The sequence below is a fragment of the Euphorbia lathyris genome, chromosome 1 (genome assembly GCF_963576675.1).
Source record: "Euphorbia lathyris chromosome 1, ddEupLath1.1, whole genome shotgun sequence".
NCBI lineage: Eukaryota > Viridiplantae > Streptophyta > Magnoliopsida > Malpighiales > Euphorbiaceae > Euphorbia > Euphorbia lathyris.
Genome location: NC_088910.1, coordinates 136,161,877 through 136,187,708, shown reverse-complemented (window position 1 = coordinate 136,187,708; position 25,832 = coordinate 136,161,877). Strand labels below are relative to the sequence as shown.

Genomic DNA, 25,832 nt, shown 5'->3' with positions numbered 1-25,832 from the left:
GCCCTTTTGTATGTCAATGCGCATTAATATCCAAGATAGCATATTTATTTTAAACATCATAAAAGTTATGGCATTCTATATTGGGTAAGATATCTTACATAGTTGCTATTTACTTGCAATTAATATTGTGCATTCATGCATTAATGACATTCAAAGATCATTAAGGCCTTGTTTGGATGAAATATAATTAAAGTAAGATAAGTGATGGTTTAATAATGTAGTTACATATGAAGTTACTCTCATATAATTTTATTTGTATAAATAAAATAAAAGACAAAGGGTAATTTTGGAAGAAAAAGACATGTACCATGATTCTCCTCCAATTTGGGATGTAAGGAAATTACTCGAAATTCACTCTCACATACCTTTAACTACCATCATCCAAATAATCTTTAAAGAACACTCATGTATAGCCTAAAAACTTTGCATAAAATAATGTTCTCATTCGAAACTGACATTTACACTCTTTTGTAGTTAGCTCAGGACATGAAAGTTTTGTTTATCCAATTTGCTAATTCATCAGCTCATAATGGCCTTAATAGTTAGGGACAATTACAAGATAATCACAAATAGACTCAATATTTTCAAGTCTGTTATGTTGGTAACATAAATTCTAACAATGTCAAATAAATAGTTTTTATATGAATAGACACATCCTTGTAAAAAAGGGGATTAATTGACTGTCTGACAAAGCAATATTCAAAAAATATGAATTTATGATATTAAAAGTACTATATATGAGAAAAGCCATACATAGATGGTGAATTGTACAAGGAAAAACCAAATATGATTTTTTTGTAATTTCTTCTAATAGTTATATGCGTGTCATCCAAAAGACTGACCAGATCTAAATCATCTGTAATTACACGAGCCCTTTTATGATATTTTAATATCAAATGACAAAATCACATTGAATGGATGAGATTTTTTTCTATAAAATTCCAAGATTACGGATTTTATACATGCATTTTGTACTAATTCAATGATAATAGCCTATTACACTTGTCATGCATAAAAATATGAGGCATATTAAGCATGCAAGATTTAATGAAAGATCTATCGCTATGACTTTATCTTTCACAATTTATTAGATTTATCATAATAACATGTATCGATATTCATAGCACTTTATAATGGTGAGGAATCTCAATTTTCTTTAATTAGAAATGGAACAAAAAAGGAGAAGAAACTTATCTTATTTATTATAAAATTTCAGATTTCATGTAGAAAACTCTTCCCACCAATCTGTAGAGAAGCCTATCTTTGGATAGATTTATTTGTACTGATTGAGCCAATGTTTGAGATTGAGATTTCTATTCCGTTGACTCCATTATTCTGTTCTTTGTGAAACTCTATACAATCAAGATTTTGTGATCTTCTGTTTGTTAGAGATCCACGATCACCGCACCAATTGATAACTTGGGGAAAAATCCTTGATCGGAGCACTTCCCTGTGAGGCGCCGTTGGGATCGGCCGGTGACACTCCGATGCCAAAGTCAGTAATATTTATGAGAATAAACTGTAAGCACAAAAGTAGAGAATCAGTAAGTGTACCTTTGATCCTGGGAAGCTGGGGTATTTATATAGGTTTCTGTAACTTTCAGCATTAATGGGGAAGCAGGTGAAGAGTCATGTCATTACTCATCTTTAATTGCTATCAATTCTCCATTAATCCCAGCATTTGTCCTTGAAACCCTCAGAGTTAGAGTATTCGAACAGTCAAGTCTTTATTCCTCTTTAATAGCTATTAATTGTCATTTAATTGTATTTATTCCCATTCATGGATGGTAATAAAGACGCCTTTTGGTATTCTTAGATCCGTCAAGGCGTATGTACGCTTCATTGAGAGCTATGGCGGGTCTCCATGTGGTGTGGCATAATGCTAGAAACTCCTTCATTTTCTTCATTATTTGCATATTCACCCCTGCATTAATCCTGCAATAATTGCCATTAATTCCATATTACTCATGCATAAATATCTCTTTTAGAAGGAATAATGGTTTGCCATTATTTCTATTAATTTTCCTTTATTCCTTATTCAAGAATAATTTGGGTTGTTATCAATCATAAACTCACTTAAGTATCAGAGCGAGTTCGTCGGACTCCAATCCCTTTTAACCTAAATTCTGTTTTACAGGTTCATTACAACGTTGGATTGTTCCAGTAGTTTGGACACGTAAGTAATATCAGATAACCAGTTATCATTGACTACTTTAACATAATTTTTTATTATTAAAACTTTTCTTAATAGAAATTATTAAACCTTCCTTCAAGTTTAAGCATAGTTATTATAATATAAATAAATAAAAATATTCTTCATATTTTCCCCATAAGATTTTATTTTTTTGTTTTGTTTTTTACTTAAAAGGAAAATTCACATGTAGATGCTAGTTTTCGTCAGTCTGTACCTACCCTTATCTTTTAATTTTTTATGATTATATTTTTGTTGTTTTAATTTGATACATCAATCTATTTTTGTTGTAATAAATATATTTTTATTTTATTTTATTTTATTTTCAAGTATATTTCATTATTTTATTTAGAGTATATATTGCCAATGGTATGGAGCAGTTGTTTCTCTACATGTGATTTGACTGTGAAATTTCATATAATTGCACAGGCTAAAAGTTAAATTTGCTTTTCAATCTTAAATTAATATTAATTCAACTAATCTAATATTTTATTTATTTAAGGTACAAAACTTGGTAATATAATTTTCAGTTAATGTATATTTACATCCTTACTTAATTACTTTTAAAATAACTTATCGCACACTAATAGTTGGCTTTAAAAACCTATCACACAACTATCGTTACAATCACACACCTGTAGTTGGTTCATTCGGACCTCGTATACACAAGATTATTGATCTGTTATTTTTAACAGGCGAGACGGTATACAGAACGAACTCATGCGTTTTTTATATAGCATATTTGGTCTCTATCTATGTTTTTTTAATTCAAATTAATTTTTGATTGCTTATTCTGAAAATTAACTAGTTAAATATAAACTGATAAAAGAATTTGAAGACGTATGTATATTCCAATATATATTTTTATAAGTATTCCAATGTGTGAAGGAATAAAAGAATGAAAATATTATTCAATTGCCACTTATTTTCTCTTTTAATGTGACCTATCATAATTAGAAGTTGAATTAGTTCATTAAAATCTAAGTATTATGAATTTCTAATTATAATTTGTCACACAATTGAAGAAATATTGGAATCAAATATATATTTTCATATAAAAATTCATATGTAGAAAACTATGAATTATAAAAAAGGGAAAAATAAAAAGTCAAACATGGGTAGGTATAATAATTGACCAATAACATCATAAAAAAAAAGTACTTCGTACCAAAGTTTTAAGCTTAAATTTGTAAAGTTTTATTTTCGAGGACAATGGCCAATCTTAGAAAAATATTAAATCACCTACTCCACTCGTATAAATTTCATTTAAAATAAGGTATTTATATCCATTAGCCTAAATTAATGAGTATCCTAAATTATCAAATTGTCAATTCAACTAAACAAAAATCATCAATTGAATCATCAGTCTATCCTAAAATAAAAAACTATGACTATTTAATATAGATTGTAATAATCTCTGTGTTGGTTCAAAATGAGTTTGGAGAAGATAGTCTAAAACTGTTCAACTGAATGATTTTCTATGAGGTCTTAATTGATGATTTTTGTTTAGAATGAGGACTCAATTGATGATTTTTACTTAGTTCAGGGACCTGATTGATGATTTTAATAATTTAAGATCCTAATTGATATTGAAGGTTTAGTTTAGGGAGCCAAATGAGTATTATGCCTAAAATTAAAATAGAGAAATTATAAAATTATGAGGATAAAATAAAGTAATAATGAGACACATAAACAGAAAACCCTTTCGGAGCGTCGAAAATAACTTGACTAATAATAATATTGAGAATGCAAAAAATAAGGTTCTCTCAAGTAAGGGTGAGCAAAAAATCCAAAAACCGATGATCGAACCAAATTTTTTGTTTGGTTTGGTTATTTTAATAGTTTGGTTCGGATTGGTTCGGTTGTTAAATTTTCCTTGTCCGATATTCGGTTAACGGTTCGGTTATTCTAAAATAATACCGGACTAACAAAAAACCTAACCGAATTTATGTTTAAATAAAAAAATATAATTTAACTTATTTATTTATTCATCATACTTCATTTTGTACAAGAAAATCCAAAATTTGTTAGTTTTAAACATTAATAATATACGATGTATTTGGTTAATTGATTTTCAAATTGCAAATTCGAAATTAATGAAGTTAAAATTTAATAATTTATAACATTTTAAACATTGATTCGGTTAACTGATAGTTCGGTTTGGTTAGTAACTGAACCGAACTGATGCTCACCCCTACTCTCAAACACACACAAACTTGAGGTGTACAATAATTTAGGAGATAGTTGGAATACCTGAGTTATAACCTTATTACACCGTACAATATAGTATTTCCTGAATTCTCAATTCACCTCTCTCTACTTTTCTCTTCTTTTGTAGAGAGATTCCAACAAAAGAACGAGAGAAAGGTATAGAGAGGTGAATTGAGAATTCAGAAAATACTATATTATGCGGTGTAATGTAAGGTTATAGAGAACTTACATGATGTCTCTCCGTGTATATTCATGAACGAAGTCGGTGCGGTTATAACGACTCATATGAGCCATGAATCAGGGGATTGTATAATCGCCATCCTTGGGGATCTAGTTGCAGGGGTTATAGCACCACCCCGACACACAATTGTCCTTCGATAACTATGAAACTTAGAGATGTGTTCCTCGGATCTGGCAGTACACGTCCAAGTTCTGGAACCAGAGAATATCGTACTACTAGTGTCCTCCAAGGAGCGACGATTCCAAGATCTACGGTAGACTTTTCTTCATCCATGCCTCAAAGATAGGAAGAAATCAAAAGCCTTAGACGACGAATGAATTTCTTCCTAAAAGATAGGAAGAAAAATTAAAAGCCTGAGATGGCGAATGAATTTCTTCCTCATAGATAGGCAAAAATCAAAAACCTTAAATGGCGAATGAATTTCCCCATCAAAGGTAGAAAGAAATTAAAAGCCTTAAATGGCGAATGAATTTCTCCCTCAAAGACAGGAAGAAAAACTAAAAGCATGTTAAGTCAAACATGCTCAAAAGCATATTAAATAGTAAGAATATAAGGTTGGCCACCTAAACATATATCACACTATAAAAAAAGCATACATTTCAAATGGAAAAACACAAAGTCAATATTCAAAATGTGCATATGACCTAAACAAAAAATTATTTACAAAGATAATAATAAAAATATTCACAAAGGAGAAAGAAAAAACCTCCTATTCAGCGAGAGGAGTTATAGTTGTATTCGCCTGAGAGGAAACAACTTGGTGATTTTCAGAAAGGATCACATCTGCATCCACCTGAGGAGAAATGAATTGATCGCTCCTAGAAAGAGTTACATTGGCATCCATATTCTGGATCCTTTCCTCGTCAGCAAGCGAATCCTCAACATATTCAGTCGTTGGAGGAACAATGCTAAAAATCTCATTATTGATAACCTCTGAAGCGTCTTCAATAGAATTATAGTGGAGAGCTTCCTCCCTTGAAGGAACTTCCACCACAGGCTCAGAAATATCAATTCCCGGATGATCGCATCAATACACTGCATTAAGTCTCTCGCTAAAATAGAAGATCTGAAGGTCACATTCAAACTCAGACTCCTTTTTATCCTTCGCATCTTCAGGATTGGACGTATGGTTCTTAGGGTTCCGGTCCCATGACTTGGGGAATCTTAAAGGTACACCCGCCAAATCCTTAATAAAAAAAATAAGCCTTCACCTAGTCGTGAATATTAGAAGGATTGGACTGGAAAGGGTCATGTCCTTTTTTCTTTTGGAAGGTAACATGATCCTCCGTTTTCCGTTGGGTCAAAGAATGTAATGCCCTAAAGAACCTAGGTCCAAAAAGAATCCCAAAATCACTCGCGAGATACGAGTCGCAAAGAAGATCCATCCAACCATTGGGGTGAAGCTGGCCCATGGTGATCTCGAATGAGTGCAAAATATCTCCAACTACTTCGGACACTGGATTTGAAACACTATCTATGTGACTAGTATATATCGTGAAACATTCGCTATGCGGTTGTGCAGGATGATGGTGGGGAGCAGAGAGTATACATCCTAGATATTTCATCCAGGAATAAAGACCCTTCAAAATACCAATCGTCGTCAGCGATACGGAGGAATCCATGTCCTCCATTCAAAAGGTTTTTACCCCTTTCTTCCTACAAACTGAGGAACTAGTCTCCTCCCTCTCTCCAGAACTTTGATTGATTGCAGTGGGTACAAAAGGAGACCGATTTTCTAACTGGGTGCTTTCGGAATCCTCTACGCGCAACTCATGAGTACCATCACGACTCATACTAAAAAGCCCTATAAATTATGAATACGAAGAAGAAAAGAAAAATTCAGGCTTGAAGGAGAAACTTACGTGAAAAAGTTTGGAGAATCGTAGATGAAGAAAAAGCTTTGCAGATGAATAATGAACTTTGTAAACCGAAAATTGCCAGAAAATCCAAATAGCAAAGAGAGAATGATGAAGTGACAAGAAGTAGCCATTTGAGAACGAATGACCACTTTATAAGAAATAACGCGCAATACTTCGAAAACTAGAACCAATTGGCGACGTGTCCACACTTGAGTGGACATGAAAATTGCGCCTAACATGCCATTAAATGCCAAAGACATGCCGAAGTTAAGGGGGCTTCTAATAACATCCACATGTTATCCTGGGGCAAAATCGTAATAATAAGAGCAAGAAGGAGTCTCCAGCATTATGCCACGCCACGTGGCTTGAAGCAGGATACGCCATAAAGAGCTAGATAAAGAGGATCAACCATCCCTATTTGTTCAGCACATATCCGCCATTATATGTCCATCCACTGTTTCAGGAAAGTCTAAAGCACATTACTGTTACTCATTATTTATGATAGAAAGAGACGAACTTAAAAGGCAATTAATAGTCGTTAAGAGTATTAATGATATGACTGTTCGAATACAACATCATCAATGCTCAAAGATTACTAAATCGATATAAATACCTCATCCTCAAGGTATTCTAGGTATGCTCACTCACTCATATAATAATTCTTGTTATTATTTTTTTTATCCTCCTCCAGTAATATACTGATTTTAGCATCGAAGTATCCCACGCCGATTCCAACAGCACCTCACAGGACAGAACTCCGATTGACGTTATTTTACACAAGTATCATTAAGTTAATGTACATATAATTTTTTTAAGCAATAATATGTACATATTTGTAAACCTTATATAGTTGGAAGACTTAATGAATACAACTTTAGGTTAAACAAGTAATATGTACATTAATTATATTACGGCACTATAACTAAATACAGTTGCATTAATGTAATAATTTAATAAATCAGTAATTAATAGAAAAAGCTGTTGACCAAACTTTACCTAATTAGATTTTTTTTTTTTTTTATGAAACCTAATTAGATTTTAATTTTCTTAATTCCATCTCTTTTTTTTTTTAAGTTCTTAATTCTATCTCTTAAAAAGGGGTAAATTACACCAATGGCCACTGAACTTTACCCATTTTAATATTATGGTTACTGAATTTTAATTCTTAACGGTATGACCACTAAACTTTACACTTTTTAACCTGATAGCCACTCAACTTTAACTAAATTCTCAAAATGACTTTTAACGATCTCAAAATGAAAATATTCAAGAATTAAAGTTGTTCACAACGATACTTACCATGAAATAATATTTTTTATTTCCAAAATCACTTTTTTTAGAGTTTTCTCTCTCTAAAAATCCATTAGCTCTTCTAACCAAATAATACCTAAATGACCTCAAAACGAAAATTTTCAAGAATTAAAATTCCTTAGAATATCATTAACTCTTTGATTTTTTTAATTTTCAGACCATCAGCGGTCGTTTAGAGGCATTGAGTGGCCACCAACATTAAAAAGTGTAAGATTCAGTGACTATACTGTTAAAAATTGAAGTTCAATGGCCACAATGTTAAATGGGTAAAGTTCAGTGGCCATGGGTGTAATTTACCCTCTTAAAAAAGTCAAAAAAGGGAAAAACTAATTTTCATAAAATAAAAATTCCCCAAATTCCGAAATTGACCTTTCCGGTCAGTCGCAGCAGCAACCACCTAATTTTTTTTATATTTGTGCAATTAAGCCCTCTTCTCTCTAGTTTCATCTTACACGTTCTTATCTTTGTCCTCCACACGTATTTATACGTAGATCGCTGCGTTGCTTTGGCAGAGAGAGGACTTGAAGTAGATTTTGATCGGAAAATCAGATACACATTCACTCAGAGTGAAAGAGGAAGAAAGAAAATCTGTCAATGGCGCAGAGAAAGTATCTTATTGAGGTCGAGAAAGCCAAGGAAGCTAAGGATGGGAAGCCATCTGTCGGTCCTGTTTATCGTAGTATCTTCGCTAAGGATGGATTTCCTGCTCCGATTCCTGGAATGGATAGTTGTTGGGATGTTTTCCGGTTAGTTTTCTTTTTCTGTTTGGTTCGTGAGAAAATTTTAAGTTAACTCAATTTTTCGGAACTACATACTGTTTTTTTTTTTTAATTTTTCGTTTTCAATTCGTTATAGAGTTCGTTCGTTGTTCTTTAACTTGCTGCTCTGTGTTTAGTTGTTGATCTCTTCTGCTTAATGTAGAAATCTGGTTTTAATTGCAGTATTAGTGTTTTTTTGAAGAGGAAATAGATTGGTAGTGATTCTATGAGTATATGGAAGCTGATTGGAAGTTTAGCTGTGCCATTTTAGTCGATTTGATGCATTTAAGTGATAATTTTATTCCAAATTTGATCGTATTTGCTGATTGTGTTTTATTGTTTTTACTGCTTGTGATGCAGCATGAGCGTGGAGAAGTATCCCAATAATCTTATGCTTGGTAACAGGGAGATTGTGAATGGGAAGGTAATTTTGATTCTTCTGCTCTGGATATTTGTTTTATGTCTTTTTGTGCGTTTTGTGTTTCTTTTTTTATTTTTATAAATCTGAGTATGAATGATGGTGATGACTTTGCCTTTTGTCTTGATAGGCTGGTAAGTACGTGTGGAAAACTTACAAACAAATATACGACTTGGTGATCAAAGTTGGGAATGCTATTCGGAGCTGCGGTGTTGAACCTGTTAGTAGCTTTAATTAAAAAAAAAATTAATCAAATTTTGAGTCTCGTTACTTGTAAAATTTAGTTTTGGAATTTATTAATTTCTTTTCCTAATCTGCAGGGAGGCAAATGTGGAATTTATGGGGCCAACTCCTCAGAGTGGATAATAAGCATGGAGGTAACTAACTGTTGTCTTTTCTGGTTGGTTGGTTTGAGATGAAATATTTGTTGCAAATTGATAACCTACCAATCTAGAAGGAGCTTTTGGGTTGGTGGGAAATAGAGATTGCCAATTTAATTATCTCGTCATTAACTGTTTCTTGGCCAGTTCTTTCTAGATTGTGTCTTATTCAACTGGTTTGGCCTTATTGAATTTTTCATCACTCTCTTGATTGTTTTTTGTGCATATTGGTTCTTCTCATAATCTGTTAAAACCATCCAATTTACCAACTTTCCCCCTGTATTCTTATTGTTATTTTTCTATGGGATGTGTATGATCTTCCAGAAACTTATTGTACTACTTTATTAGAAAATGGGTAGGCCAGGGGACTTCTAAATGTGATAGCAGAAAATAAGTCATATTTAGGTTTTAAATGCTTGTATAAATTTGATTTATAGCTATTTGAATCATCTTATAATTTTGTTTCAATGCTATGGGCCCCATCCTCAATTTTTTGGGTGTATTCTCTTGTTCTAAATTTTTGGGTTTGTCTTCCAGGTTTTTAACTAATTCTATATATTGGTGCAGGCCTGCAATGCTCATGGGCTGTATTGTGTTCCTTTGTATGATACTTTAGGTATGTATTTTTTATCATAGACATTCAAGCATATAAATTAAGAGGTGATTATCACCCAAAAGGAAAGAATGGCATTTAGCTCTATGATGGGTTTTAACTCATATTACATCTTTAGAATTTTCGTTATTTTTGTCTATGCATACAATTCATACATACCTACCTCTCTGGCCATGGTGCATAATTAGTGTTTACCTCCTCTAATTCATGTTCTAGGTGCTAATGCTGTGGAGTATATCATAAGCCATGCTGAGGTCTCAATTGCTTTTGTAGAAGAAAAGAAAATTCCTGAGGTATATTCTATGTGCCTAATAACATATTAATCTAAGCGGGAATGTACTGGAGGAGTTATCATTATTTGCTTTTACTGAATAAATACTGGAAGAAAAATTGAAGTATCAGTTGGCGTAGTAGTTCCGAAATGATGTATTTTTTTTCCCTGGTGATTCCTATTTTTTGAAATAAGGGGCATTCAATGTTGTCCAAGTGGTTAGATTTTTTTATTTTATTTCGTCTTATATGTAGTTTCCTTTTCTTCTCTCAGCTGTTAAAAACATTCCCAGGCTCTGCAACTTACATAAGAAGTAAGTTAATGTCACTAAAAGATTGTTTTCCTTTCATATGTGTCACCAATGCCTGATTGTAAATATTTCTTTTTGTAGCAATTGTGAGCTTTGGCAAGGTTGCACCTGAACAAAGAGAAGCGATTGAGAAGCTAGGTGTAGCAGTTTATTCCTGGGAGGATTTCTTAAAATTGGTAAGCTACTTTATTTAAATATGTTTTGAGATAATTATTTTTGCTCTGTGGAAGATATTATATTTCTAAATTTGTGATGCTTGAAGTAGATAGTTGTAGTAGAATAGTTACCTAATTTGAACAGTTACCTAATTTTATTCATTTGATGATTTTATGCTTTTGATACCCTGGAATAAGTAATTTCTTGTATTTACTTTTCATTGCCACACTTTCAGATTAGTTTCTTGAAATGATTTCTTCAATGATAATTAATCACATTTCTTGAGGGAGCTGTTTCCTCCATCCTTTGCTCCCTTCATTCATTTAATATTTTGGTTATGTGGTTGACCTATTATTTGGGAAAATGGCTTTAGATGGGATTTAATGACTATTTCTCGCAGGGGGAGAATAAAGAATATGAATTACCAGTGAAAACGAAAAGTGATATATGTACAATAATGTACACCAGTGGAACAACTGGTGATCCAAAGGGAGTACTGGTTTCAAATGAAAGTATTGTTTCTCTTATAGCTGGAGTAAATAGGCTGCTCGAGAGTGTGAATGAAGCGGTAATTTCCTTTTCCCTTTATTGAACAACATGAACATTAAATTTGAAACAGCCGTGAAATTCATTTAGCGCTTTTCCTCTAACTATATATATAGCAATTCCTTTTCGTTTACCTATGAATTTTCTTTTTCCTAATATCTGTGAATACTTTACAGTTGAGTGCAAAGGATGTATTTCTTTCCTACCTTCCTCTTGCTCATATCTTTGATCGGGTGATTGAGGAGTTGTTTATTTCACACGGTGCCTCTATAGGGTTCTGGCGAGGGGTAAGTTGGGATCACTAGTTTCCTTCCTTTCTGGTTCCCTCTTTTTAAAGGGGACATGCTTTTTTCACCTTAGGGATGCCAATCTACTGCAACTGATGATAAATCTGTATGTATGACTTCAACCATCTTTATTCCTCAAAACTTGCAGGATGTCAAATTATTACTTGAGGACATTGGGGAGCTGAAACCAACTGTTTTTTGTGCTGTCCCTCGTGTATTAGATAGAATATATGCAGGTTAGAGCTCTTTCATTTTAGCTTGTCTTCAAATATACATATGCACATGGAGATAAATCTTTATATACCTGTATTTGGATGATTTTGCGCCTTTATGGTTCCTAGATCTGTCAAATTTTGTATTTTATAACACATTCTCCTAGAGATCAGGGCATAAACTTGATTGATTCACTTGTTTCGGTTTTTGACCCCTTTCTATGTTGTGCAGACTTATTTTTCTCCATTAGTGGTTGCCACATTTACATGGCTCTTAAATTGCAAGCTCATACTTTGCTGGCAACTTAGTTTTATGTTTACTTGAAGTGCTAACTGTATGATGAATAATATCTCCAACTTGTTCAATCAAAAAATTGGCTGAAGTTGTTATTTAATGTCTATTTTTCTGATGTACTTATATCACTACATGAATATCATTTAACTGAAACACTGGTGTCTTTTTTTTTTCAGGTTTGACACAGAAAGTTTCTTCAGGCAGCTTTTTGAAGCAAAAATTGTTCAATATAGCATACTCATAGTAAGTCCTATACATTCATATCCATAAAGAATCATTTTCACAGTTCTTCCCCTCCACATAAAAGAAAGAAAAATGAAAGCCCTATTCCCCTTCTTATTTTCTCCCCTTATGGAAGGACGATATTTCATGCATTATAAAATTGCTAACTAGTCTTGTTTTTCTCCCATCAATGTGGTCTGGAATCTGCTTTATTTATTCGTTAACATGTGGCCTAAGTACACTTTAGGATGAGGTTATTGAGATATAAAGCTATAGCATACTTGTAGATTTGAAAGAAATTCACATTTTGGAGTTTCACAAGTTAATATTTAATTCCTGATAGTTATTTTCGTTTGATTCTTTATTTGACGTACTGCTTGGAAGATTTGGTTTAACGGGCACAGTTTCCTAATTTTCACCAAGGGAATTACACAAGTCCATTTCATTTATAATCCTATTTTTTCTTTGGCCATCTGATCTAATTGGTCTGTCGATAATTACTTCAGCAAATTCAGTTCTATGAAGAAGGGACATGCACATGATGAGGCATCGCCGCTTTGTGACAAAATTGTTTTTGAGAAGGTAATAAATGATCATCTTTCCCTTTTCTCCTATACACAAAATTCAAGTAACACAAAAGTGCTTGTTTGCAAATCCCTGCTTATACTCCGAATCTCATTGTTTTTTCCCATTAGGTAAAACAAGGCTTGGGAGGAAAAGTACGTCTTATTTTATCGGGAGCTGCACCTCTCGCTTCCCATGTAGAAGCTTTTCTACGGGTGGTATCATGTGCTTATGTTTTGCAAGGATATGGTATGCTTTGAATATAATTTGCTGGCTGGTTTTTTGTATGTTTGATTTTCTTTTCCCATTTTAATATTTACTGTGTTTGTGATATAAACTTGCCGTCATCAGGACTTGATAATTTTGTGTGTGAATGCAGGTCTGACCGAAACATGTGCAGGAACATTTGTTTCACTACCTAATGAAATGCAAATGCTCGGCACTGTCGGCCCACCCGTGCCAAATGTGGATGTATGCCTGGAATCAGTTCCCGACATGAATTACGATGCTCTTTCGAGCACACCACGTGGAGAAGTTTGCGTAAGGGGGAAAGTTATCTTTTCGGGTTACTACAAACGAGAAGACCTTACAAAGGAGGTCCTTATTGACGGGTGGTTCCACACAGGTTTGCCTACAATAAAATTCTATCTGATCTTTAGTTAGTCCCTTATTTCATTCCTTAGCTTAGTATTCTATTTGATCTTTGCATCAGGGGATGTTGGTGAATGGCAGCCAGATGGTAGCTTGAAAATTATTGACCGAAAGAAGAACATATTTAAACTTGCACAAGGAGAATATGTTGCAGTAGAGAACTTAGAGAATATTTTTGGTCTTGCTTCTCCTGTTGAGTCGGTACGCCTTTTCCAATGATAATGATTGCTTTTTCACGTGCTTCTTGTCCCGTAAACATTACATTAGACTACCATACAGATTGAGCTTCATACCGTTTCTGATGGTTGATGACTTGGTGCACATAATGAAAATTATGTTCACTAGCTTCCAATCTATGTTCAAGTCTACGTATTCAGATTTCGTTAATATTTATATACCTTTTAATCCGTAGTAGTTTGTATTCCAAATTGTTGCATAATGCATGGTGGCTAGTATAGGGTGCGATACAAAGATGTAGGGGTGTCAAAACGAGTTATCATGTCATAATCGTGTTGAATATATGATATAAATGGCACAAAATGATGTGTCCAGCGGGCTGTCTCTGCAAATCGTATTGTCGTGTTAGAAATTGATAGCTCCACAGACATTTATAATCTATCTTCTGAATTGTCTTCTTTACTATGGCTTGAGATATATGCACTGGTCCAAAGCTTATGTAGTCATTGTTTTTTTTTTTTTATCGAATTCAGATATGGGTTTACGGGAACAGCTTCGAATCATGCCTTGTCGCTGTTGTTAACCCGAGTCAGAAAGCACTCGAAAACTGGGCACAAGAGAATGGTGTGAGTGGGGACTTCAAATCTCTATGTGAAAACCCCAAGGCAAAAGAATACGTACTCGGAGAACTAACGAAAACCGGCAAAGAAAAAAAGGTTCCCCCTTTGCTTCTATTACTTGATAGTTGATTCTCATACAAACCTACTTGTACTTTTTTGTGAAACTAACAGTTACTTGTATTACAGCTAAAGGGTTTTGAACTTATAAAAGCCGTTCATCTCGACCCCGTACAATTCGATATCGAACGCGACCTTCTCACTCCAACCTACAAGAAAAAGAGGCCTCAGCTGCTCAAACACTATCAGGTCTCACCTCCTACTTTATCTCAGACTTTCTGTCTTTTATCGGAGATTTTATACTGAACACCCGGTGTTCATTACACCCCCCGTTGGCTCAATCCTAGTGGGGGGTGTTAGCAAAAACCAACGAACACCGGGTGTTCATTAGAATTTCCCCTTTAATCTTTATATTATGTATTGTGTCAATTCCTGAACCGATCGTGAATTTGTGCACGCAGAACATTATCGACAACATGTACAAAAGCGTGACAATGAAGCCGAGTGCATGAGAGGAGGATTTTCTTTCTTACGTTCCCGACTAGTTTTTGTATTTTTTGTTTTAAATTATTTTTTGTTTCTCTCTCTAGTGAATGTAATGTACAGAAGGTTATTCATATATACATTGCAATTTCTAGGCCAAATTGTAGTGTATTTGAAGGGCCAACAGAACAAAAAAGAAAAGAGAGGTTCATGTAAATGGAGTTCATACAAACATCATATACTCATATTTTCTAGTGCTTTAATTTGGGAATAGACCTCTTGTTATGTACTTCAATAGAACTTTATATTTGCCAATTTTCAAATATGTACCATTTGTTTTCGTTTTGGTATGAGTTTGTATGGTTCATCTGCTGTTGTTAACTGTTCGAAGTTGGTAGATATTGGGTGATTTTCTTTACAAAATAGCTAATAACAGTTGGTTTTTAATTTTAACCGAACACTTTATGTCTACTGTTTGAAGTAAAACAATAAAATAATTAACAAAAAAATCTTGTTGACATTATTTTACTTTGTGCATATAGACGGTGATGATTTGTGGAACTTGATAAGTGTTTAGAAAATAATTATATAAGTGGTGAGAAACGGCTAAATATATGATAAAAGTTCTAAAAATCAAGAAAAAATATATTAAGTTATATTACAAGGTTACTTTTGTTCAAAAATACTTAATATCACTTTTTCTAATAAGTTGTGAAATCCTCCAAAGCTACAAACTCTAGCTTTTTCTACAAGCAATTTTTCTAGCTTTTAAAGAAAACAGTTTTACTAATATCAGTTTTACTAATTAACGCTGCTTTTAATTAGAAAAGTTGAAAAACTGTTTTTAGAATATGAAACAATGTTAAACAGCACACTTAATGTTTTTTTGTAGATGTTTTTTTTTTCACAAACTCAGTAAGATTACCGACCGAGATTTGTAGGTGTACCTTTTAGCCCGTTTATCCCAATTAAAGTTTGTTATTGTTTACATTATGGCTTGAATTCAATGGCCCTGTTTGAGAATTAGCTGTTAGCTGATTACATTAGTTGTTAGCTGATTTGACTAGCTGTTTGTGTAAACCTGTTTGGTAAAAATTAGTTGATTGATAATAGCGGTTTGTGCAAAAAGACGAATAAGGGCATTTCTTTTTTTAATACATAAAAATATACATAAAATAATTAGGGTTAAAGAAGTCCATTAATTTTTATATTGCAAAATGCTAATTGAAAAAGCTCCTAAAAGGAGCTTTTTCTAAATTAGCGTTTTCATCCCAAAACTCTCTCCCAAACCTCTCTTCACTAAACACTCCAATCAGCGGTTTCAGTGGTCAAACCACTAAAGTTGGTCAAAACGCTCTTTACCAAACAGGGTCAATATTTTTAACTTATAAACAACTTGAGATGGTTAACCACTTAAATCAACACCAAAACTATTAGAAAATATAATGAGAAGTTAGATATTGGCCCAGTTTGGGAATTAGCTGTTAGCTGTTAGCTGATTACATTAGCTGATTTGACTAGCTGTTTGTGTAGACTTGTTTGGTAAAAATTAGCTGATTGATAATAGCGGTTTGTGCAAAAAGACGAATAAGGGAATTAATTTTGGCGCATGAGAAGAGGGAGTCTATTTATTAGGGTTAAAGAAGTCCATTAATTTTAATATTGCAAAACGTTAATTGAAAAAACTCATTTTAAGAGCTTTTTTTAAATTAGCGTTTTCATCCCAAAACTCTCTCCCAAACCTCTCTCCACCAAACACTCCAATTAGCGGTTTCAATGGTCAAACCTTTAAAGTTGGTCAAAACCGCTCTTGTTATCCCAAAACGCTCTTTACCAAACAGGCCATTGTTGATAGGCAGCATGATAGGGACTTGTTCCTCCATTAAATATTGTGACTTGGAGAGAGTTGGAGTCTCGAAAATAAGGAAGCTTAGGAGACTTTTGCAACTCTTATCATGATCTTGTGAATGTCATGCTCATATTTGAATTATTCAATTAATATTTTAATGGATTAATTATATATACATTTGTGTTTCGCGGCTTTGCAGATGGGTACTTGTGGTATTTTTTTTTTACAAATGCAACTCTATGATTGTTGTTGTTATCAAAATTAAGGCAAATTGATGGAATCTGTTAACTGGATGACATGGCACAGGGATATCTTGAAAAGAATGCTCGGAAAATCTATTTTGGAAGAAAAAAAATGCTGGATTTTTCCAGCGTTCTGGAAATTTCCAGCATGATTCTGGAAATTACTTTTTTGTTAGATGATTTAACTAGTTAATTGTGTAAACTTGTTTGGTAAAACTTAGCTGATTGTTAATAGTTATTTGTGTAAAATGACAAATAAAGACATTCATATTTTATTGCTATGTTTTATTTGGAGTTAAATGGTAGTAATTAGGAGTAAAAATGTCATTCAAAGAGACGGGGCAATAAACTAATTGAAAAAGCTCTTAAAACCAATTTTTTCAAAATTAGTTTTTGGACCCAATAAACTCTTTCAGACCTCTTTCACCAAACATCACTATTACTAGCTAGGGGTTTGAGTAGTTAAAACATCTAAAGTGGCTTAAATCTCTAATTTTAATCTAAAAAGCTCTCTACCAAACAGGTCAGTGTTTTATTAGTCTTATGAACTTGTATAAAATTTAATGATTAAGTTCTTAAATCTATAAAAACGTCATAAAAGTGTAAAAAATACAAAATTAATTTGTTTAAAAGATTTAGAACCGCGAACCATGCATTTATTTTTTAACTTCTGATTTTTTTTACATATTTAAATAAATTGTAATATATTACTTTAAACAAGTTTAGAGACTAATAGATAACTATAAGCAAATTCAGATCAATAAATCACCTTAAATAAATTCAAATAGCGGAATAAATTATTTTAAATAAATTGATAGTCAACGAGACACTTGATATATTAAACCATTTTAATATTTGCATTTGTCACAATAAAATAAACATTTGAATTTGTCAATGCAGTTGACTTTTATTTTCGTGTTTATTTTTGTGGATAACTCATTCTCTCTGTATCTTATAAAATAATAAAACAACAAAATAAAAAGAGTAATCAACTATTATAAAACTACAATTAAATTATAGGACCCCTTTAAATAGTCTCTCAAAAGATGTAGATTTTATAACGTGTTTTTAAAATAGAAAGACTAAACATTGTGTTAGATAAAAAGGAATGGACGAATAAATTATTTACCAAAAATTATACTATCAAAATTAATTTTCAACATGTAATTATTTGTTATATATTAAAAATAAAATATATTTTAATCCTTAATTTATAAATTATAGATCCCAATTCATAAGTCCTATATTCTAAAAATATATTTTACTTTTTAAAAAAATATATATTCTAAACTCCTACTTAAAATAAATTAAAAATAATTATTTATTTAATTTGATATAATTCAAATTATTTCCTTAATATAATTGTAGATAATTTTTAACTATAACAAAAACCGTAAATAATTATTTAAAACTAGATTTTTATGTAAATTTTCCAATTATATATTTGTACCATCAATGTTGATCATATAGATAAATTCAAATGTTATTTTAATTATTCAAAATGAAACAAGCATTTTAAAATAGGACTAATGTTTAAATTTACTTCTGTCGTTTTTCTAGACATGTAAATTTACCCCTAATATACAAAATGATACAATTTTTACTTCTACCATTTCCAATATCTATAAAAAAAATTAAGCATATTAGTTTACTGTTATTTGACTCGCTATTTAAACTGCAGTAGTGCTCACCTGGACCCTGAATGACCAAATGAATTTGGTCATTTATCGTTAGATCCAAGCTTATTCAATCTAAGCTTTAGGATGATTTGAATCTCTACCACATGATTCTAATAAACTTGAATCTAACTGTGAATAACCAAATTCATTTGGTCATTCAAGGTCCAGGTGAGCACTACCGTATTTAACTGTTATATTAAACCTTTCAAATATCAATTATATCTAAAATATTTATTCTGTTGCTAACAAAATTATAAACCTACCAAAATGTCAATATCTAAATCTGTCAATACAAGTAGATCACAAAAAGAAATCTAAAATATTTTAAAACAGTCATGGACAGCTTACCAAAATACAGAAAAATGCAATTTATCAATTTATCGACAAACTTAGTTAAAAATTAAATCCGATGTGACATTGAATACCTATTAAATCAGTCGGTTCAAATTTTCTATTAGATGCGAGTAAAATTGATCTTATTTAGCAACATTATACAATTTCATATGTTAAGAACAAATCTACATTTTCGCAAAATAATTAGAGTAAATTTGACCTTGTATAAAAATTACAATTTTCATTTACGAACACAATTGAAACTCTTCTATTTCATGTCATTTTAAATAAAGATAATAAAATTACAAAGTGACCCTTGAACGAATTACACAAACCCAACAATAATATTTACGGATCAAAATTTTGATAAATAAATCTTAGATTAAGTTTTTAGATAATCAGAGTAACACAAATATTTTAAAATTACTAATATATCATCTTATATTTTTAAGTATCACAATTTATACAGATAATGAAGCCACATTTGATCCACGAAAAATATTCAGAAATAACATGTACGGGATTGGGTTCACACGATTATAACACACACAAAATTTGATCAACACGGGGACGGATTCAAGGAGGTTTAGGGGGCTTGAACACCAATTGGTCGCCGGAAAATATTGAAACGGTGAGCGGTGCTTTATTTTTTTTATTTTTTTTTTTATGTAACGACACTAAAAAAATATCAATTTAACATCTACAAATTACGATAACACCCTTTACAGCGAATCCTGAATCCGTCATTGCAAGACTCCTATACCGATCGATGCTGTAATGCAAGTAACTCCTCTCTACTGTACTTCAATCTCTGATCTGCATTACAAAATGAGTCAAAACAATTAATTTGAAAATCATAATCACTTCTAGATGTAAAAAACTGTTGCAATAACTACGAATTGGCCCTAAAGTTAACTAGTAAGATTAATTTAGTTTAGTTAAGTAACGTGGCCGTTTAAAATCAAAGTAGTTCAAAATGACATGCGAGGAGAAAGTGACACATGTCAAATAACTACTAATCATATACTGACACGTATTATTTTGAGCTGATTTGACCTTAAATGCCAAGTTGAAGAGCCAAATCGATACCAAACTTAGTTTCAGCCTAAATTTGACCTTACTAGCCAACTTCAGGAGCCGAATTGATTTTTTATATAAGTAATTTATACTACTGGCCTAATAAATTCATAGCCCCTTGTACTTATCTAGAAAAATCAATTGCCCACATGCTTTGGAAACGTCCTATTTGCCTCCTGAACTTGCTTAAAGTGACCTATTAACCCTCCAAGTCCACGTGAGAGAGTAAGGGGAGATTTCAGACAAGTTGAAGTGTGTATTGCTTTAAGCAAGTACAGGAATCACCTTAAGAAAATTCAAGGTCAATAAGTCGCTTAAAGAAAGATAAGATAATTGATCGGTCGCACTTTGGAGAAAGATAAGATAATCGACTGGTCACACTTTGGAGAAAGATAAGATAATCGATCGGTCACACTTTAAGCAAGTTCAAGATGTAAATAAGATGTTCCCAAAGTATAGGACATTGGCTTTTCTGAACATGTACAGAGATACTAGGTATATATTAAGCCAATAATAATGAATTAAGAGTCAAAATGGCCCCTGAAGTTATAAAACATAGTAAGTTTAGACGAAATCGAAGTTTTAGTATCAACTCAGCCCTAAAGGTGGCAAAAATTGACAAATTAGTCCAACTGCAATACGCTTCAATACCTAAAACTTTATCAAATTTGGGCTAATTTGTCAATTTTTGTCAACTTCAAGGCCGAGTTGATGCCTAAACTTTAGTTTGGTTAACTTCAGGGCCATTTTGACCCTTAATTCCAATAATAATACAAGAGAAGTACTGTAGTAGTAAATTTTCAAAACCTATATAATGCAGAGGCAAAGAGGTCCCTCCATTTTTCTGGGTTTGTGGTGAAGGTCTTGTAGGAGTTTTTGATGGTGATGGATGATGATGGCTAGAGCAGCTTTGCTCCGATGAAGACACCACAAGGAGTTCATGCCGGATGTCGAACGTCGGATGTTTCTTATGAAACAATGAGATGGCTTCCCCCGTCAAAAGCCAACAACCTCTTAGGTCTAGAAGTTTGAGTGAGGAAGGAGGACTGAATAAATCTAGCCCAGAATTTGTCAACAGAGCATCACAAATGCAAAGATTTGTCAAATTTGAAAGAGATGAGAAATGGTTAAGTGTCTCATCTGTAAGTGAACCACTTCTGAGAGATACATCTTTCAGCTGATGCAACGTTGATACAGCGCCTAGAGCCACATCCTTGATTTGGGTATTCTCCAAATTCAAACTATGCAAACTGTTGAGATTCTGCAAAGCTGTCAATGAAGGAATTGAATTTGTCTTTGCACCTTCCTGGTAGATAAAACCTGAAATGACAATAAGAAAACATCTCACCAGTTGTTACAAAACATGACCAAAAATGCATAGTTATTGATGGCACGCCTCAGGCATATCACCCGAGAAGCCAAAAGGCGAGCTCTGTTCAAGAGGCGCACACTTTGGTGAGCCTAGCGCCTTGCAGGTACACCTAGTCACAATTTTATTAGCCATAAAGTTTTTTGGGGTTCCATGTTAATAAGTGGTTGTTTCAATCTCAGCACTTCCCTATCTATATCATCTACCGTTGAAGTGCTTATCCTATCACGAATACCTCTACTTCAAGTACTAGGACTAGGCCAAAGGAGAAGGCTAAAACACCATCTTCTAGTGTTCGAGAAAGAACTCCTATAGTTATTAGAGACGGGGAGGAAGAAGAATTTGGCTTTTTAGATGAGTAACTTGAAAATGAAAGAGGATGAAATTGAGAACCTTGAAGATGAATTTGCTGTTGGAGATGATGATAATGGTGGTGTTGACTTTGATGACCGATGAATATGGGCAACGGTGACTTTAGTCTTGATGAAAAGTAGTTATTAGACTATTAGTTAATTAACTTAGGATTTGATTGGAGTTTAGTCTTTATATTTACATATTATAATGAGTTATGATTATGGAAGAGTTGATAGTTAATTTGGAATTTATTTCATGCAAGAATTTATGATTACGATTATGGATAATTGGATATGATTTAGTATTTGACTATTTGTTGCATTTCAGAAATGTTATTTATGATGCTCAAGCGCGCTCCTACTCCTTGCACCTAGGATCCAGGACCCTTGGCATGTTAGATCCACCTTTTGCCTAATAACTAGGAACATGTACTAGATTACTACCACATGATTCAAACTCCTAAACTGAGATTATTCTATATATATGATGGAAACCAAAAGCTCCTATGAAGGAAAGAAAAAGTTGAGTTTCAGGGTTCACACCTTTTATGTTTGTATTGCTCAAGTCAATAACTTTCAAAGAAGGCATCATGGCGATATATGTGATGGTCAAGTCATCAACTGGAGCATGAGATAGCGATAAAGATTCAACCTTTGGGAGTTGTTCAGCCAGAATTCCCATTCCTGCAGAAGTAACTCTTGTTTTGCTGAGGTTTAAATTTCTCAAGTTGGCTCCTATAGATGCAATAAGTCCAATTGAATCATCTCCCATCATGGTAGTGCTAAGATCCAAGTGTTCAAGCAAGTTCATAGACGGTAAGAAGTAGAATTCTCGAAGGGACGATTTCGACACGTCCAGAAAAGATACTGAGCTGAGTTCTATATGTAAAAATGCTTCAGCCTCGTTTGCAAATGTAGCTCCAGAAAGTATAAGTTTAGTTAAAGGAACTTTATCTCCGAGACCTTCGAGTATAGATTCAATTGTGCAGTTACTCAAATTTAAGCATTGAAGAGATGATATTCTTGGCAACCTTGTGAAACAAGTCCAAGCAAGATTGAGAAAACTCAGCCTGGGAAACAGAGGGAGCAAAGAGACTCCTTCGTTAGATATGTCACTTCCCCAGAGGTCAAGGTACTCTAGCTTTGCCAATACCTAAAAGAACAATAAAAATTACAGCCATTTCAACCTGTGATTTTACAGGGTGTAGGATAACTAGAAATGATGCCTTATAATTTATAAAGCAACCCTCCAGAACATAATATATTAGCATAATACATACACTGTCCCTCCAAGTTGGCCATAAGAGCCAATTGTTCCCCGTCAACTTTGAAAATGACTGATTAACTCCTTAAACTTGTTTAAAATGACCTATTGCCCCTTGGAATTTGCTTAAAGTGGCCTATTGCCCTCCTGAACTTGCTTAAAGTGATGTGCGTTTCAACTTGTCCCTCCACTTGCTCTGCCATTTGGGACTTAGGGGGTTAATCATGTGAGTTTATGGAACTTCAAGGGGCTAACCGATCGTTTTCAAAGTTGGAGGGATCATTAGACTTTTCTAGATAAGTTTGGGGGCTAGAGAGGTATTAGGCCTTAAACATTCAATACGAAGACAGAAAAGTCACTATTGAGTGTAGTAGTAGTATGCAATCAACTAAGAACATGAAATTTGAAAATCTCCATGATTACAACTCATAACATACTCTTCAAGGAGAAGAATTGGACAACAAATTCCATCAAAAGCAGCTGAGAATAATACCCATGCAATCTAATAGTCTGTATTGTATGTTTCTGACATTCAAATCCAAGATTTTACACGCGCACTGTAACAATAACCATTGAAATGTGTAAAGAGTCCACCAAAAAGGTACCTCAAAGGAGAGGGTTGCCTCCATCATATAAGTGGCATTATGGCTCACTTATCAACTAATGCATATACAAGTGGTTTTATTTTATGGCTTACTAATTAGCAAATGTAGGGTATTTATCGCACCTACCTCAGGCTCAATTTCAAAGACATCTAGAAAGTCAAGTAAATACTGGAGTAAATGTATATGATAATATGTAAAGATAGGCCTAACGCCAACTAAAAATGTACTTCAAATGGGAGGATTGCCTCATATATATATATAAGTGCCTTATGCCTTATGGCTCACTAGTTAATCAATGTGAAATATTTAACAAAACGAAAGAAGCAAGGAATTAGAAGTACCAGGAGAGATCTCAATGCTGAATCACTAACAGGTAAACCACCCAAGTCTAACACAGAAAGATTTCTAAGTGAAGAGAGAAGGGCAACCCCTTTTGCAGTCACACTTGTTTCTGAAATTCGCAGTATTTCCAATGTTGAAATTGATAGAAGATGACTAATGCCAGCATCATTAACTTTAACACATCTAGAAAGGTCCAACTCTCTCAAACAATTAATCCCTAACAATCAAAATATTCAATGATTTATCAGCACAATTTCAGGTAAACAACAAAACACAACAAATGAACAAAAATGCTTTTAAACTTAATACCAGTTAACGCCCAAAGGGCAGAACTCGTGATTCTAGGGCTATCCGCAAGGTTCAAAGATCGCAAGTAACGAAAAGCTCCCAAATAAACCATCCACTCTGCATCCACTGTGTTTTCAGCTCTCAGATCAACCGTCTCCACATTTTGTTTGAAAACTCTATCAACAAAAACTAACATCAATCGATCTTTCCAATTGAATTATCGCAAACAAATTACATTTACCCAATTCAATTCGACATTGGAAGTAAACAGTGGTTAATTGGAATAAGATCAAACGAATCTGGGTTTACTCGAGCAAAGAAGGAAAAAGAAGGCGGCGTTCGAGGAGGCGGCGGAGAATAGCGTCGGCTAACGGAGAAGGGATCCGCTCGAGAATCCGCCGTTGTCTCCTCCATATCTCCACCGTTTCTTTGCTTTGACAGGCTACTTCTATGCACATCCGCACCAATCGACTCTCTGATTCCATTGCCAAACCAGATTAGCTCTCTCCAGTTTCCTTTTCTCTTAATTTCTAAATTGGTTATTAGTCTGAATTTTAACCCCTCGATTTCAAAATAATTGTCTCAATTTTTTTATATTATTTATAAGGTTTGGTTTTCAAGACAAATTTTACACTTATTAATAAATTTAATATTAATTACACTTTTGACAATTTTAAGTTTTTTTTATATATGGAGATTGGTTTAATTTTATAGGTGGCAAGAAAATTAGAATTATTAATAAAGAAAAATAAATGTATTTTAGTCTAGATTCAATAAATTTAGGCCTGTTTGGTAACAAGTTTTTTGGAACAAAATTAGAAGTTTGAACCATTTTATAGGTTTTGACTAGTCAAACTCTAATAGTAATGTTTGGTGGAGAGAGGTTTGAAAGAGTTTATTGGTTCCAAAAATCTAATTTTGAAAACCTCATTTTAGCACCTTTTTCAATTAGCTTATTACATCATCTCGTGGAAATTTTTACTCCTATTTACTACCATCTAACTCTAAATAAAAACTTTATCATGTCCTTATTTGTCATTTTACACAAACAACTATTAGCAATCAGTTAAATTTTACCAAATAAATTTTCACAAATCAGCTAACAAAAAAGGTTCAGCTATCAGCTAACAACTAACAACTATTTGTCAAACATGATTTTAATGTAAATCAATCATTTCCTTAATTTTTTTAATACGTGTGATTTGGTCAAATATTACAATTAATTTGAAATGGAGAAAATAAATGTTAAACTGATAAAATGGTTTAACTATTAAAAATAAATATTTAATTTAAAAATATTATATAATAATATTTAAATTAAAATATTAAGTTAAATGTTTTGATGTAAATGGTTTTTTTTAATCAGATTTAAATGGTTTTTTTATTCCATTGAAAATTTTAAAATGTGGGCTGCTATATACCGTAATATTTTTTCCAACCACCGCACTATTTTGACAATTTTGCCCTCCTCATAATTTAAACTCAAAAACTCAAAAATCTCAAATCCTCTCTAGCTTTTTGGTTTTTCAAAAAACCCGACCTAAAACAACATACCGCCAAAGCCAAGAGCGGGTAAAGGCTTCATGAAATCTCCGGTA

At 33.0% G+C, this 25,832-nt stretch overlaps 2 protein-coding genes across 2 annotated transcripts; one reads left to right on the top strand and one right to left on the bottom strand.

The window, feature by feature from the left end:
* The first annotated feature begins 8,253 nt into the window (after positions 1 to 8,253).
* On the top strand, positions 8,254 to 15,173 carry LOC136211082 (long chain acyl-CoA synthetase 4-like). Its single transcript, XM_066002605.1, has 19 exons — positions 8,254 to 8,559; positions 8,932 to 8,995; positions 9,120 to 9,209; positions 9,310 to 9,366; positions 9,937 to 9,985; positions 10,199 to 10,275; positions 10,527 to 10,566; positions 10,645 to 10,739; positions 11,120 to 11,287; positions 11,442 to 11,552; positions 11,701 to 11,788; positions 12,236 to 12,302; positions 12,788 to 12,863; positions 12,977 to 13,094; positions 13,225 to 13,470; positions 13,558 to 13,697; positions 14,207 to 14,389; positions 14,480 to 14,599; positions 14,812 to 15,173. Exons 1-19 carry the CDS (start codon positions 8,408 to 8,410, stop codon positions 14,860 to 14,862), a joined length of 1,992 nt encoding a protein of 663 aa, XP_065858677.1. The 5' UTR covers positions 8,254 to 8,407; the 3' UTR covers positions 14,863 to 15,173.
* A 4,176-nt stretch (positions 15,174 to 19,349) lies between these two features.
* Positions 19,350 to 24,793, bottom strand: LOC136211081 (uncharacterized). The gene is made up of 6 exons (XM_066002602.1): positions 24,544 to 24,793; positions 24,256 to 24,410; positions 23,946 to 24,163; positions 22,279 to 22,888; positions 20,821 to 21,333; positions 19,350 to 19,752 (listed from the first exon to the last, which is right to left on the bottom strand). The coding sequence occupies exons 1-6, from the start codon at positions 24,717 to 24,719 to the stop codon at positions 19,694 to 19,696; spliced, it is 1,731 nt and encodes a 576-aa protein (XP_065858674.1). The 5' UTR covers positions 24,720 to 24,793; the 3' UTR covers positions 19,350 to 19,693.
* Positions 24,794 to 25,832: the final 1,039 nt, after the last annotated feature.

What these genes read in the sequence shown, in the direction of transcription:
- LOC136211082 (XM_066002605.1), top strand. Translation starts at nt 8,408, where the DNA reads ATGGCGCAGAGAAAGTATCTTATTGAGGTCGAGAAAGCCAAGGAAGCT. An exon ending in TTCAATATAGCATACTCATA is followed by an intron (nt 12,303 to 12,787) that starts GTAAGTCCTATA and finishes TAATTACTTCAG; the next exon opens with CAAATTCAGTTCTATGAAGA. An exon ending in ACAAAATTGTTTTTGAGAAG is followed by an intron (nt 12,864 to 12,976) that starts GTAATAAATGAT and finishes TTTTCCCATTAG; the next exon opens with GTAAAACAAGGCTTGGGAGG.
- LOC136211081 (XM_066002602.1), bottom strand. Translation starts at nt 24,719, where the DNA reads ATGGAATCAGAGAGTCGATTGGTGCGGATGTGCATAGAAGTAGCCTGT. An exon ending in TGCCCTTTGGGCGTTAACTG is followed by an intron (nt 24,164 to 24,255) that starts GTATTAAGTTTA and finishes TTTGATTGTTAG; the next exon opens with GGATTAATTGTTTGAGAGAG. An exon ending in TTTGCCTCTGCATTATATAG is followed by an intron (nt 19,753 to 20,820) that starts GTTTTGAAAATT and finishes TTTGTAATGCAG; the next exon opens with ATCAGAGATTGAAGTACAGT.